The following is a 15,541-nucleotide window of genomic DNA, read 5'->3' as shown; positions in this document are numbered from 1 at the left end:
CTACTCTACCGCCCAATTTACAAATGTATATATAGTAGAGAGAGAGAGAGAGAGAGAGAGAGAGAGAGAGAGAGAGAGAGAGATGAATGATTTTATTTTACTTTGATTTGCCCAATTTAACTAATTAAATGTGAATTCAATAATTATGCAGAAATCCCTCTTTCTCTATGCTACAAAATATATACTCAATTCATGTCTGATAAGCCACAATGCACATAACATTCAGATGCACATAACGTCAAAGAGTTGTTAGGAACTGCTTAGAAGTTTCAGCAGTACAAAATTTATCACGCATATATGGACTGATCAGCCGTTTAAATTTTCACCATTAAATCTCAAAGTAAACTTTGTTTTAAATTGTCTGTAAGAGATTTGATTTTAATGGAAGGCCTAAGAATGCACTATTTCGTGTTTATACCATAAACGTAGGGCGGCCATTATACTATAATTTTGTAAATGTCAAACAAATCATGTACGAAGTTGAAAAATGCCTAATAATTTGCAGCATTTTATATCGCTAACCTTATTAATTTTTGTTTTTATTATAAAATATTTTAAGCTCAAATTTCATAAAAAACTGTATTGGATGAAAGGTTAATGCAGATTAAGAATTTGACATTCATACAGATATTTACAATTTGACAATAGAATTTAAATTTGTAACTCTTTTAAGCATGCTTAGGGTCTAGTTGTAGGGTCCATGTATATGATATTGGCACGAGCACCGCCAAATCGCTTACGCAAAACCAAACGCAACAAAAATATCTTCTACAACAAATGCATGACGTGGAAGCTATAGGGTGGCCAAGTTCGGCCGAGATATTTTCCTAGAAAATATCAGCTAGACACGTATTGCCTATTCCACCTACGTGGACTCTTGTTATAACTTCAACCCTCCAATCTTTCTTAAACTACCGGCACTACCACTCCCCATGTGGTCGGCTTAGTCTTTGGTTTACCATTTGCACCATGGGTCATAAATATCTTGGTGGCATTCTTGCAAATAAGGAGCTGAAACAGAACATTTTTGTCAGATGAATTCCAAATTAAAGCTATAAATTAAAATAAAATGAGATATTTTGAGTAGATGCACACAGCCAACAACACCATCTTTTGGAGCAAGAGAGAGAGGCAGAGAAAGAAAGAGCAGAGCTTGAAGCATGGCCATGGCAAATAAATACGAAGAAGAAGAAGAAGCGGAGGAAATTCAAAACTTCGCAAAGAGACTGAAATGTAGCAGATACGAGGAACATCAAGAAGAAGAAGAAGAAGAAGAAGAGGAGGAGGAGAGCGAGCTGGCGTTGAAGCTAGGGATGGTAGTTTACCCAATGAAACCCGCATCGTTTGTGGTCTCAGATGCTCTGGAGCCCGATGGTCCTATCATTTATGTCAACAAAGTCTTCGAGACCTTCACCGGCTATTGCGCCCACGAGGTCCTCGGTCGGAACTGGTAGTCATTTTTTTCTAATTTCTTTTTCCTGTTTTGCTTGTTTTCTGTGTTTGGGAAAATGATGCAAGAGAGTTGTTTTTTAAGGGTTTTAAAGAGAATTTGTGGAAATATGCAAGAGAGTAGATTTGGATGTTATATGTAATTACAAATGTAGAACAAAATGGACGTCTCACTCAAAAACGATGAAATGTTGCTTCAAAGTCAATCTTTAGAATTTGTTCTGGATGATATGATTTTTTTTTGCTGAAGGTATCAGTCATTCCGCACTCTTCAGCAAAATCCCCTGCTAGATTTTGAACTTTTAAGGAGAACTGTATGTGTTCATTTTGATCTAATTCTTTGAGTTAGGTTGGGCATGACAATACAAAAGTTTCCTGCGAGGCTGCAACTTTAAATTGTCGTCTATGAGGGAAACATTTGATTCAAATTTTGCTTTCTAGTGATTGTGATGCCATGATAGTCAACTGGAGAACTATGAAACTTATATCCAAAATAGTGCTGATTTTGTATTTTTCAAGGAACGATTCCGTAGGATTCTATGGATTAATTCAATGTTGTTTACTTTTTTTTTTTTTTGAAGTTTGTTGAGCTGATTCATGTAACTAATATCCGTGTATGCATTCATTTGCATATCTGTCATACGATAATCTATTTTGCTGATAAACTGTTTCAGAATTTGTCTTGGTCAATTAAACAAAATGTTTTGTTTCAGTCGATTCCTACAGTATAGGGACCCTCATGCTCAAAGACGGCATCCTCTGGTAGATCCTGTTGTTGTTTCTGAGATTAGAAGGTGTCTCGAGGAAGGAGTTGAGTTCCAAGGCGAGCTTCTTAATTTCAGGAAGGATGGAACTCCCTTGGTGAATAGGCTAAGACTGAAACCTATACATGATGATAATGGAACTGTTACACACATCATAGGCATTCAAGTATTTTCCGAAGCAAAAATAGATTTGAGCAGTGTCTCATATCCAGTTTATAAAGAGACATGCAATCAGCAGTATGATCAATCTGGTAAATATTCTCTCATGAGTGGACAAACACCTTTCACCCAGTATCAAGAAATATGTGGGATTCTTCAGCTCTCCGATGAAGTCTTGGCTCACAACATCTTATCACGCTTGACTCCCAGGGATGTGGCATCCATTGGTTCTGTCTGCAGAAGAATCCGTCAACTAACAAAAAATGAGCATGTAAGAAAGATGGTATGTCAAAATGCATGGGGAAGAGAAGTCACCGGTACATTGGAATTGATGACTAATAAGTTAGGGTGGGGGCGTCTGGCCAGGGAACTGACAACTCTTGAGGCTGTTTGTTGGAGGAAATTTACAGTTGGAGGTGCCGTGGAGCCTTCACGATGCAATTTCAGTGCTTGTGCTGTAGGAAATCGACTTGTACTGTTTGGAGGGGAAGGAGTTGATATGCAGCCAATGGATGACACATTTGTTCTCAATCTTGATGCTGCTGATCCAGAGTGGCGTCGAGTAAGTGTGAAATCATCACCGCCAGGGCGTTGGGGCCACACTCTTTCGTGCTTGAATGGTTCTTGGTTGATAGTTTTTGGAGGCTGTGGGCGGGAAGGATTGCTCAATGATGTTTTCATTCTTGACTTGGATGCCAAGCAGCCAACATGGAAAGAAGTTTTTGGTGGAACTCCCCCGCTTCCTAGATCCTGGCATAGCTCTTGTACAGTAGAAGGGTCTAAATTAGTTGTGTCAGGTGGATGCACAGATGCTGGGGTACTTCTTAGTGACACGTACTTATTGGATCTCACTACAGACCACCCAACATGGAAAGAGATTCCAACTTCATGGGCTCCTCCCTCTAGGTTGGGGCATTCACTTTCAGTTTATGGTCGATCAAAGATTCTCATGTTTGGTGGACTTGCCAACAGTGGGCACTTGAGGTTACGATCAGGTGAGACTTACACTATTGATTTGGAAGATGAAAACCCTCAGTGGAGGCAACTGGAGTGTAACGCGTTCACCAGCATAGGCAGCCAGAGTGCTGTGGTTCCCCCTCCTAGACTTGATCACGTTGCTGTCAGCATGCCTTGTGGAAGGATCATTATCTTCGGTGGTTCAATCGCAGGGCTGCATTCTCCTTCTCAGCTTTTCCTCTTGGATCCTTCGGAAGAGAAACCATCATGGAGAATTCTCAACGTTCCGGGGCAACCACCTAAATTTGCTTGGGGTCATAGCACTTGCGTGGTTGGCGGGACAAGGGTCCTGGTATTGGGTGGGCACACAGGTGAAGAGTGGATACTTAATGACTTACATGAGTTGTGCTTAGCAAGCCGGCAGGACTGAGACCTCTGATACACTTATTTTGAGTCTGGTCGGCCCAGCCAGCCAGGCAGCAGAGTTAGCAGAATTACATGATTATCTGCAGCAACCACTCTAGAAGAAAATTTTGTTTCGTGATCTGTGCAAGTTGAGTTTCTTCCTCGTAAGTTATTGGCTTCATTTTGCATTGAAATTGGGTGTTTTTAAAGTATGTGTGCTGTTCATGCTTAGATTTGTACTGCAATGTATAAAGATAACATCATGGTTTGTTAATTGGGCTGTACATTTACACTGCGAGCATAGGATGTGAATGTGAGCCTCATTATTCTTTTTATAAGGTTATCGAAATCCGTATGAAGTACTGGGTTTTACAATTTTGGATTGATTCATTTCGTTGCAAAAGATCATTGATGGATTGATTCATGAGATGGCCCTATATACGATTCAGTCTTTGTTACCTTTGAAACTTCTCATTTGTAAATTTGAAATTGAACAAATATTTTCAAGAGATTTTCTATTTAAACCTCACACTTCTCTTAATTCACCCAATGTTCTAAGTTTACCTCAACTTTTAATTTAAATTTTCACAATTTCTAAGAAAACCCCATTATCTTCCCAAACTACCCTTAAATACACCCAAAGCTGAAAAAATAAGAAATAAAAGAAATTTTCTATTTAAACCCCACAAGCTACCCTTAGAGGAGGAAGTACGTTCTTATTTGACAGACACTTGATTTGTTGACAATGTTAATTTATAGATTGGTAAATTTTTTGTGCATAATATGTGATTCTTATTTGATTTCTACCTCCAAATGCCATCTATAATTTTTTAACATTGAAACACTATGTACTGAAGCTTTAGGCACTTACTATGAGATGAGATAAAACTGGTACTTGAGGTTGCTACACTTTGCAATAGGAGTAGGCCACCTGATCGGCCATCAATGGAGAATACATTGAAGCTTTTATCAAAGTGGAAAACCACCAAGAAAAATAACTTAGGATTATGATTTTAGATGCATACTGGAATTCCAGAAGTGACAATAATATTACTGTTCCTAGCAGAAAAAAAAACACAAACAAATAGAACCCCAAATCCAAAATTTAATACTTTCTAGAGAAAGAGAATAGTTTTACCAAAACATTAGGTTAAAAAAAAATTAAAAAAAAAAAACAATCAACAGCCAACCAATCAACAAAGGGAAGAGAATAAGATCATTATAGCCAAACAATCAACAAGTCTTTCCATTAGCTCCCACGTAGATTTTTAAGATGCATGCTCATCAATGTTCTACTTCTCTGACAATACGATGTAGAGGAGTTTGTATTTTTCTAAAACTTAATATGAAGAGTGGTGGGGTGTGTGTATACATGTACTAGGGTTAAGTATTAAGTTGAATGACTTTTTTTGTCTTTTTATATAATAATAAAACTTACAGCTTAATGATTTAAGTATTAGGGTGAACTAAGAGAAGTATGAGGTTTAAATAGTAAATCTCTATTTTCAATATGTTTCTCTCGTATAATATGATCCATCACATGAGATGCTGATTATCATAAAATGTGTGGAAAAAAAAAAAAGTAGGGATCCAATAACTATTAAGAAAGAATCATATGATTGTACATTGAGTTTAAGTTTATGTTCAATGAAGAAAAAAAGTGGGTGAAAGAATCATGTGCAAGTTCAATTCAAATCTAAGCTCTTGCAGCACCTGTGGGTTTTTCTTATTTCAAGTAGAAAGAAGAATATGCACGTCCAAATCTGGTATTTTGTCATGTCAAATCTAGCATGAGCAGCCTCATGCAATGTAATGTGGCTCCATCATTTCCATGCAACAGAATCGATCTCATCTCTAGCTGACTTGTATAGTTCAAGCCGTTTGGCAATGTTCGTTCGCTTTTCCATGAGCGCTGGATCCTCATCCAACATTGCACCAAGCCTCTCCTTCTGCACACACCAAAGGGAACACATAAATTATATACCATCAACTTCTCTTTTAACTCACCAAAAAGAGTTAGCTTTGAAAAGTGAACTCACCTCTTGCCTCCCAATTTGGGTGTAGAAGAGGTTGAGCAGAGATCTCTTGGCCTCTCGAACTTGACAGTGAACAACAGCCTTGGGAATCGAATTCCTCAGCGTCTCACAAACCATATTGATATAAGAGTTGACATTTGATGCTGATACAAATATATTTCATCTCAGCAAAACATAAAAATAAAAACTGTAATGAATTTACGCCTTAGCCAGTATGAGAGTGCATGGAGTCTTGAATTTTTCATACCAATTCTCCTGAGATAATTATCTCCAAAACGGTCCATGTTTTGTACTGGTTCTTTTGAGTTTTTGTCCGCATTTGGTCCTGTTTGATTTGGACCTTTGTCTGATTCAAGATTAAGCTTTCTGAAAAATTCGACTGTCAGATAACTGGACTCCATTTCCACCAGCCGTGTAACTGTTTTCCTGCTTTCGTCACGAAATCTTTCCAACGCTTCTGTGGAAGCTGCTGCAATATCAGATTGAAGTGTAGGGAATCGTTTCAATTCCTGCAATTTCCATAAAGTAGCACCATTACAATTAAGTTCCATCCAAATGTTGACTGTTGGGGATCCCAAAGTTATGTAGATAGCCCCCTCTGGATTCATGAATGACAGCATAACTAAGATAAATACAAATTTAATTTAGTCGAGTCGCACAACTGTGGCAAAGTAAAAGCACTGGTGCAGACTGATTTTGCATAAAACTGCTTAAATCACATGTAAAATTGTAAAAATACCTCTGTTTCAGCTATTGACTTCCGTACAAGTTCTTTCAAAACAAAGTGCACCTGTTGGAAAGCAATGGAGTGAAAAATACTCAGATAAACACAGGATACATTGTTGATATTCACTACATCTTAGCAAGTGAAAGAAAAAAGAACATTACAGCATCCACAGAGGCTTCAGCTGGTCCTTTGAAATAGACAATAGATCCGTCAATGAGTCTTCGGTATCCTTGTTCTGGAGCAATCAAATGGGGCTGATAACCATCAGCCTCAGTAACAACTTTTTGGACATTCTTTAAAGAGAGATGCCGATCAAAGGGAAGCTTTTTCAAGGCAGCCGGTAATTGATGGTCAAAAACTTTATATATTCGATCTCCACCAGGTCGCCTGAAGTAGCAACGTATAATTAATATATATATTAGGAAATAAGTAAGATACTTTTTCTTTCAGATATCAGACCTATACTACATAGAACTTGTCTCAAATCAAACTCAGAACTCATCATAACTTCATGATATTCAAACCATGAACAAGTACAAGGGCAGTGATTCTCTTTCAAGGTTTTCTTTATCCACCACACGCAGTGCAATTTTAAAAATTACCCACTTTTCTTGCAACTCTTGCAATTACTAATACGTCTAGTGAAGCCTAAATAGTTTTAAGTTTTCCCAAGAAATGAAGGGGCAGAGTATTGCAAATGAAGCCAAATCATAAGTTGTAAGTCTGCAGAGTCCTAGCGTAAACTCATTTTAAAGTATTTGATGAAGATTCTGGACAAACAACGAGTAATGCGCTCATAAAATGGAAAACTCAACTTCATAGGTAAGCTCTACAGTTGTAAAATACTGGATGTAGAACACAACAGACAGTTTAAACTTGATGGCATGTTCCTTCATAGAACCATACTAAGTTCTCTATCTCTAGGGGTTTGGTTCAAAAACTCAATCAATGAGTCAAGAGCACATGTTTCAGAAGAACAACCCTAGTATGCTGAGAAATCAAATCACATACAATGTCAACATGGAACCTCGGAGACTACGGAATTTTCAACTTGAACAACCAATACATGTTGCAGAGAGGTCATGAAATTTACCCTCCATCCAGGTGTTCCTTAAATACACGGTCAAATGCACGACATAGTTCTAAAATAGTGTATAGCTGTGCCTGTAAATATAGTAACACAAGTAAGTGAAACCTGTCATAAACAAGAAAACTTGACTCTACAAGGTCAACAACGTTACCCCTGAATCTACACCAATTGGCCTGCCTATACGATCCAGCTCGGCATTAAGCTCATCAATGGTCTTATTTATCAAAGCAATGATACTAGGTATACGCTGCCTGATGACAATCTCCAGATGCTGATAAGGAAGACGCAACGGAAAAAGCTGTTTCAATAACATTATCATGTGCAAATATTAAGCCAGATAAGACAATTATTGATAACTAAGACCTTAGACAAAAGTTTGGCAAGATATTCTGAGCCCATTTTGTGCGCCAAGTGTCCGTATTCAGGACTAGTTTCAAAGTATTCTTTCTCCTTCCGACGAGCAGCAATCATGTCAACGTTCTTGTTGATATCAGCTTGTGAACGGTTCACAATTCCTACCCACGGGTGTTGCAGTCTATATGACCTTCCTTCTATAACCTTCAACATTCATAAAGAGTACCCATTAGTGTGATGTTATGGCCACCACCAGAAGTAAGGTAACAACCATGAAATCATGAAAGACCGAAAGGTAACAAGCATGATTCATGAAAGTTAAAATAGTGCACTTCTATAACCAAGTAACTTTTATTGTCTGGTCAATTATGTAGTGAGTATGATTGGATCCCTACATCCAGAGCGTTGGTTCCCTTGTCCATCAGATCAAGTTTTGTTAGCACTCCAAATGTCCTTTCACCTAAAAATGCCAAACATAATAGGAAAGAAGTAAGTTTTTCTTCCCTTATAAACCGAACATTCCTTTTGATAAACAATGAACTAAGGTGAAAAAAGTGTTGTAGCCTCTCCAGGTATAGTTCATATTACCTGTAGGGTCGACTTCTTTTGCAAGTTTGATGGCATCTGAAGTGGCAATATCTTGATTAGCAGGTGATATAGCCAATATAATGCAGTTAGGCTACAAATCGAATAAGTCCATTAGACTGAGTACAGTAGTGGTAAAAGATAAGTAATGAATGATAAATTGATCATGCAAACAACATTATACCGGCAAAGGAATAGTCATGTCCTTAAGAACCAGTATTGGGTAAACCCAGACGTGTACCTCAGACCTCACAGGTCATTCCTTGTGGGCCACCTAAATGTCACCTGTCTTCTTCGGATTTTTGTCAATCAGGTGATCGAGAAGTAATGACCTGTGAGGTCTTAGGCACATGTCTTGGTTTACCCAATGCTTGATAGTAGAAAGTACGCCAATCATCAGATGTAACAGATAGTATAGTACGTTAATCAGATGTAATTTGGCATGTGCTATGCTATCAAAGATGTATATCGAATTCTCAATCATCTGATAGTAATTGTTCCAAGTATTTTTTTTTCGCTTTGTAAGGGTATTTTTGTCACTTCACTCGTTGTCATGGACCTGCATACTTTACTAGTTACACTTTAACCAAAGCAAAGAAAGTATATTCACCTTCTCAACATAAGAACGGACCATATTCTCAATATCTTCAACAATGGTGTCTGGTTGTCCCTCTGCAAATCAAGAAAATTTTCACGAAGCTCTTACCAAACTGGAGAGAGAGAGAGAGACAGAGACAGAGACAGAGACAGAGAGAGAAATAGAGACAGATAGAGAGAGAGATAGATACCTACTGCCACCTTTGTCAATCCAGGAAGATCTACAAGTGTCAAGTTTACAACTGCCACACAAATAAACTTATTACCACGCAATTCAAACTGACAGGTATTGTTAACAATATCTAACAATACCAGTCAACAAAGGAATAACAGAAGATAATAAGTAAATAAAAAGCATCTGGACTTATTAAACGATTTCCATCCATAATGTCATCGCAGGAAATGAAAATACAAACCATTTGGAGAATATATGCTGAGATGAATTGGAATGTTAGAGATGTGTTTTGTTTTCCCAGTAATACGATCAGTCTCATCCTGGATCTCCTTACGTACAGACGCTGCAATAACAAACAGTAATACTCATTGTTCAGTGTAAGAACCAAGAAAAAACTAAAAAATAAAAGGAAGAAGAAAGACAAAAGGGGCATATCAATGTAACTTAAACAACTACCATCCAATCCTATGGAAACTACATAATTATCCCTTAAATGCAATTATCATTAGCTCAAAGAATTCACCTTTACATTAATAGCCAAAGAGAAAATGCACCTTGCATTAAAAGTTGACATACCAAAATCAGTGAATTTCTTCTTAGGTGCATGAAGAAACTCTCCATATTCAGCCCGTCCCTCATCCGTCTGGTGAAGTTGCAACACTAACGGTCTCCTTGTCACAATACCTTGCGACCAAAGAAAGATAATGTAAGAAGAAAAGCAATATATGGCATATTTTATCAATTTGGGATTCATGAAGGGATAGCCTCCACTCCACTGAGCTTAGTGCAAATCATATAGCTTTGCTTTAAATGAGCTTTAAATGTTTTACTAAGCAGAATCTGATATATAAAGTTATAAACAAATAAAACCCACACTGCATCTGACATTCTGCTCAGTTTCCAAGTAACCATAAACACAACCAAAGTAAAAAAAAATAAAAATGAAATGAAAGCAAACATCTTTGAAAAAATTTGAAGAGGTGAGAATTACCGGATCCACGAGGCAAGAAATCTCTCCCGACCACGCTCTCCAAAACCGATGACTTTCCAGAACTCTGTTTCCACAACAAGATATGATAGCATTGAAAATCAAAAACCCAAGCGAATTTTATTTTAAACGAAAATTAGAAGTTATCAAAACAGAGGACATGGATGAAGTGGAGGCAGAGAAAGACCTGGCCTCCAACAACGGCAACGGTAGGAAGAGCTTCCCAGAGCGACAAACCCTCACCGCCATGATCGCCTAGAACGGTGCAGGCTCGCTGGATTCTGTTGACCAGGCCGATCAGGCTCTCCAATCTGGCCATTGATTTAAGATCAAATTAAACCGACGATCGAAGATCTGCGAGAGGAAATGTGGGTTAGTGGGAGGAGAAGGTTTGGATCTGAGAAGGCAATGCGGGATCAATAGTGAGTGTTTGGATCAAAGATTTGATGTGGGTTTAGGTTAGCAGATGGAATCTGAGAGAGAGAGAGGGAGAAATAGAGAATAAACAGAAAAAACGGTTATGAGAGTAGCGATGGTTGGTGCACGTATGTGCATCAACGTTAATGTAATTGGGCTTGTAAAGTTCGATGCTCACAAACAACCTATCTTACAAATATTTATTTATTTATTTTTGGTTTGGTAAAATTTTCAGATGGTTAACTTATCCTTCTTTTTCCTATATATTTTGATTCTGTTTTTTACTTTTATTCAGTTGCATCTTTTACATTTTTCTTTTTCTTTTTCTAGGTAAGGGTGGTGCATAATGTTGTAGTACATCAGATCTAAATCTAAAATGACCACACAAAAAATAATGACAAGAAGGGTGGGTGGTCTAAATTTAGATATACAGTTGAAAATCGCGTAAGATCCTTTTCTTTCATTGTAATATTGCCTTTAGTTGATTACATACATGTAATACAAACCGCCATTGCGTAAAATGTTGGACACAACCCTTACATTTTATTATTCAAACTCAGTCGTATCACTAGAACAATCAGAAACCACATTAGTCTTGGGCCTTTTTGTTGTTGAGGCTCAGTTTATCAGATTCACTCGAGAGTTTGGCAAGGCCATGCTAGTTGCCAGCTGCTCAACGAACGAGGCATGCCTAATGAAAATGGCAGCATTTCCTGATATGTTTGCAAGCATCTCTGAGCCGATAAAACATCGGCCAATACACACCAATAGCAAAATCAAATAGCTAGACCAGCAAAAACAAATGAGGAAATATAAGAAATGAGCATTTCCTTCATTTGATGAAAAGCTTGCTAATCAGAATCAATGAGCGATGACCTTACTGTTACATGTGTCGATGTTCAACAGCAGTGCCAAGCATCCTTCAAGCTTATAGAAAGAGCTGATGACACAAAAGATGAAATGAGTTAGCACATTAGACGATGTCAAACAATTCTACAGACAAAGATATGTATAATCAGCCCGATCAAAGAAAGAAAAGATATGTACAAGATCAGAGGTATAACCTTAGTTTTGCTCCTGATTGAAATATAGAGTAGGCAGACCACTTTGTCCATGACTTTCAATTGGGACGAATAGCCTTGTACGAATCATATTGCACATGTTCACCAAACATAGCGGCGGATAAAATTAGGTCCTTCTGCAAGGAATTGACTTGATCATATGGAACCAGCGAAGCCTTAATGCTATTACAAATTAATGTTCTCCATCTACAAGCCCTCTCTTTCTCATTTCATCATACAAGCTTGAAATGGCAGCATCATTACCTTCCTTGTGATAGCCTCTGATCAGAATATCAAAGACTGCAGAGTCAGGAGTGATTCCTTTTTTCAACATATCATCAAATACCTGTTTCGCTTCAATCATGAGTCCAGCATTTGCTAAACCAAAAATAAGTGAGCTATAAGTTAACAGATCGGGTATAATGCCCTCTTTAACCATTTTATTCTTGAGTCGAAAAGCCTCGGGCAGACTACCCTGTTTGCATAGACCAGTAATCCAAGAAGTGTATACATACTTGTCTGGAATAAACCCTGCCTCTGACATCTCCCTGAAGACCTTCTCAACTTCACTTAGGTTTCCTTCCTTACACATCCCATTAATAAGCACAGAGTATGAAATTTCATTGGCCTTTTCCTTGCAAAAGTAGCCTCTTGCCTCCTTCAGACACCCATGCTTGCATAAGCCATCCATCAAGGCTGAAAGAGTCACACCATCAGGTTCGAAACCCCTTTCTAACAATTCCCTGTAGACACCCAAAGCTGCTTTTAAATTCCCAGCTTTGAAATATGCATCCATGATGGTCGCCAACAACATCTGATCTGGAACTAACCCACTAGAAACCATATCTTCAATAAACTGAATTGCTTTATCTAATCGGCTGTTTTTACAGAGGCCTGAGATAACCACCCCATATGCAGCTACATCAAGGTTAAACCCTTGATCATGCATTCTACTCATATACTTCATAGCATCATCCACATTTCCTTTCTGTAAGTGTCCATCTATCATTGAAGTGTAAACAGCTGAATTAGGCTCAACCCCATCTTCCCACATCTTAGAAAACAAATAATCGGCTCTTTCAGACATCCCCTGCATGCAGAGCCCTTTTATTAGAGCATTATAAGTAACCACATTTGGTAACAGTGACGATTGTCTCATTTTCTCAAGCAATTCAAATGCAACCTCCAAATTACCAGCCTTACAATACCCATCAATCAAAGAAGTAAAAGCAAACAAATTCGGCAACACCCCATCCTTCACCATACCACCAAGCACCCTATAACCCAAACCCAAGTCCCCTGTTTTACAGAACATGTCTATAAAGGTACTATATGTAACCACATTCGGTGAACAACTCTTCCACATCAAACCCATATAGACAAATGCTTCTTTCTTCATTTTGACCTTACAAAAGCCGTTAAACAATATATTAAACGTACCCAAATCAGGTATACACCCTCCTATGCGTATCTTTCTCATTATCAAACAAGCTTCATCAATATCACAAAATTTACAATACCCGTCAATCAAAGAATTGTAAGTTACAATATCAGGCAAGCACCCATATCTTGGCATCGAATCCACGAGTGTTCGGGCAAAACTAATATGACCCAATTTACAGAAAAAGGAGATAACTGAATTGAATGAAGAGGGATGAGGATTGTAACCTTTGGAGAGCAAGTGGCAGAAGATTTTCACTGAGAGCTCTCCACAGTTGGAGCTAATGAGGCTATGTAGGAGCTTGTTGCAGGTAAAGGGAGTTGGGAACTGTGAGGTTCTTTGCAGGAGAGCAAAGAATTGGAGGGTTACTAACAATTCCCCGTAGACACCTGAAGCTGCTTTTAAATTCGCTTTGAAATATGCATCCATAATGGTCGTCAGCAACATCTGATCTGGAGCTAACCCACTCCCAACCATATCTTCAATAAACTGCATTACTTTATCTAGCCGACCATTTTTACAGAGGCCTGAGATAACCGCCCCATATGCAGCTACATCAAGGCTGAACCCTTGATCATGCATTTTACTCATATACTTCATGGCATCATCTAAATTTCCTTTCTTTAAATGTCCATCTATCATTGAAGTATAGACTGCTGAATTAGGCTCAAACCCATCTTCCCACATCTTAGAAAACAAATAATCGGCTCTTCCCAACATCCCCTTCATGCAAATCCCTTTAATTAAAGCATTATAAGTAACCACATTTGGTAAAAGTGACGATTGCCTCATCTTCTCAAGCAATTCAAAAGCAACCTCCAAATTACCAGCCTTACAATATCCATCAATCAAAGAAGTAAAAGCGAAGAAATTCGGCAGCACCCCATCCTTCACCATATCACCAAGCAGCCTATAACCCAAACCCAAATCCTCCATTTTACAAAACATATCTATAAAGTGACTATATGTAACTACATTCGGTGAACAACTCTTCCACATCAAACCTATATAAACCAAAGCTTCTTTCTTCATTTTAACATTACAGAACCCGTTAAGCAATACATTAAAAGTAACCAAATCAGGTCTACATCCTCTCATGCGTATCTCTTTCATCAGCAAACAAGCTTCATCAATGTCAGAAAATTTACAATACCCATCCATCAAAGAATTGTAAGTTACAATATCAGGCAAGCACCCGTATCTCGGCATCGAATTAATGAGCTTTCGGGCAAAACTAATATGACCCAATTTACATAAAAAGGAGATAACTGAATTGAATGAAGAGCGGTGAGGATTGTACCCTTTGGAGACCAAGTGGGAGAGGATTTTCAGAGAGAGCTCACCGCAGTTGGAGCTAATCAGGTTGTGTAGGAGCTTGTTGCAGGTAGAATGACTCGGGAGCTGTGAGGTTCTTCGCAGGTGACCAATTAACTGGAGGGTTTCTCTGATCATTCATGGATGGTATCTGGTGAGCTGTGTTTGGCGGTTGAGCTAAGAAAATTCAGGGTTTTGCTGGGGTTTAGGCTTGCACCTTCTTGACGATGTCGTTTTCTCAAACGAAGAGTGGAAGTCTATTTTGGACGGACCATTTGCTTTTGTAGTGCTTATGTAGAGATAATTGGGCTTGGATATTTTTCTCAAGCCTGAATTGCTCTAAACTCCCAATAAGAGAAGGCCTCTTGGATTTTAGAACAAGAGTGAAAGGCTATCCAACATGGGCTCTTGTGACCCATAGGGACATTGGTGGGCCACAAGATGCATAACTTGGATGCCTTTTTTTTCAAATTTCTTTACCAATAGAAACTAAAATATGAAAGTGTGTGTTTGTGTTTTTTTTAAAGCTAGAAAGACTTTTTTTTTTTTTTTTAATTACTCAGTTTTTTGTATTTAAGCTGTTTATTTTAGATGCATTTAGGGACATTGGTACTGAGATAATTGGACATCTACCAATTTTTTTTGTCTTTTTTAAAAATTGATGGAGAAGATTTGAACTTGAGACATCTTCTAACATTGAGAATAGAAGTATCACGTAGATTATTTTGAACAATAAATTCTTCAATGTCAAATAAGCATACAATTATTCTTTTACCGTACCAAAAATGAAAGTGAATATGTTAACAAATGGTTACTATTAAATTCACGGTTGGGTGTATTATTTTAACTTATAATTTCTAAGATGTCCACCGCCGCCACACCTGCCTGCACCAAAACAAGTAATAACTGGATGTAGCAGTTGGCACTACTAATTTGCTTCAGCTTCCCTTCAGTCCCACTCTTTCGGTCTTAAAAGCCATGACTTTCGGCTTCGTTAAGCCCATTTCCAGCGACTTCATATT

The 15,541-nt window shown here is 38.1% G+C and overlaps 3 protein-coding genes across 7 annotated transcripts; 1 reads left to right on the top strand and 2 right to left on the bottom strand.

Moving 5' to 3' along the window:
* Positions 1-1,018: 1,018 nt before the first annotated feature.
* On the top strand, positions 1,019-4,171 carry LOC117615748 (adagio protein 3). Its single transcript, XM_034344888.1, has 2 exons — positions 1,019-1,450; positions 2,163-4,171. Exons 1-2 carry the CDS (start codon positions 1,161-1,163, stop codon positions 3,757-3,759), a joined length of 1,887 nt encoding a protein of 628 aa, XP_034200779.1. The 5' UTR covers positions 1,019-1,160; the 3' UTR covers positions 3,760-4,171.
* Positions 4,172-5,299: 1,128 nt separating this feature from the next.
* On the bottom strand, positions 5,300-10,854 carry LOC117614382 (dynamin-related protein 1C). The gene is made up of 16 exons (XM_034343184.1): positions 10,474-10,854; positions 10,290-10,353; positions 9,875-9,982; positions 9,540-9,641; positions 9,315-9,365; positions 9,137-9,198; positions 8,530-8,620; positions 8,337-8,401; positions 7,951-8,145; positions 7,739-7,858; positions 7,591-7,661; positions 6,659-6,884; positions 6,510-6,560; positions 6,018-6,279; positions 5,774-5,913; positions 5,300-5,683 (listed from the first exon to the last, which is right to left on the bottom strand). Exons 1-16 carry the CDS (start codon positions 10,603-10,605, stop codon positions 5,558-5,560), a joined length of 1,866 nt encoding a protein of 621 aa, XP_034199075.1. The 5' UTR covers positions 10,606-10,854; the 3' UTR covers positions 5,300-5,557.
* Positions 10,855-11,131: 277 nt separating this feature from the next.
* Positions 11,132-14,750, bottom strand: LOC117614496 (pentatricopeptide repeat-containing protein At2g01740). Of its 5 annotated transcripts, none has more exons than XM_034343324.1 (3): positions 11,768-14,750; positions 11,580-11,643; positions 11,132-11,487 (listed from the first exon to the last, which is right to left on the bottom strand). In XM_034343324.1, exon 1 carries the CDS (start codon positions 14,655-14,657, stop codon positions 11,958-11,960), a length of 2,700 nt encoding a protein of 899 aa, XP_034199215.1. In that variant the 5' UTR covers positions 14,658-14,750; the 3' UTR covers positions 11,132-11,487; positions 11,580-11,643; positions 11,768-11,957. The 5 variants fall into 5 exon arrangements, with proteins under 5 accessions (XP_034199215.1, XP_034199217.1, XP_034199216.1 ...); XM_034343326.1 differs by having other exon boundaries at positions 11,132-11,437; XM_034343325.1 differs by having other exon boundaries at positions 11,585-11,643.
* Between the last annotated feature and the right edge of the window lie 791 nt (positions 14,751-15,541).

Source organism: Prunus dulcis, chromosome 1 (assembly GCF_902201215.1).
Source record: "Prunus dulcis chromosome 1, ALMONDv2, whole genome shotgun sequence".
Classification (NCBI taxonomy): Eukaryota; Viridiplantae; Streptophyta; class Magnoliopsida; order Rosales; family Rosaceae; genus Prunus; species Prunus dulcis.
This window is presented reverse-complemented; position numbering and strand designations above follow the sequence as displayed.

What these genes read in the sequence shown, in the direction of transcription:
- LOC117614496 (XM_034343323.1), bottom strand. Translation starts at nt 14,657, where the DNA reads ATGATCAGAGAAACCCTCCAGTTAATTGGTCACCTGCGAAGAACCTCA.
- LOC117615748 (XM_034344888.1), top strand. Translation starts at nt 1,161, where the DNA reads ATGGCCATGGCAAATAAATACGAAGAAGAAGAAGAAGCGGAGGAAATT. An exon ending in GAGGTCCTCGGTCGGAACTG is followed by an intron (nt 1,451 to 2,162) that starts GTAGTCATTTTT and finishes GTTTTGTTTCAG; the next exon opens with TCGATTCCTACAGTATAGGG.
- LOC117614382 (XM_034343184.1), bottom strand. Translation starts at nt 10,605, where the DNA reads ATGGCCAGATTGGAGAGCCTGATCGGCCTGGTCAACAGAATCCAGCGA. An exon ending in CAGCATATATTCTCCAAATG is followed by an intron (nt 9,366 to 9,539) that starts GTTTGTATTTTC and finishes TTTGTGTGGCAG; the next exon opens with TTGTAAACTTGACACTTGTA. An exon ending in TAATTATCTCAGGAGAATTG is followed by an intron (nt 5,914 to 6,017) that starts GTATGAAAAATT and finishes TATTTGTATCAG; the next exon opens with CATCAAATGTCAACTCTTAT.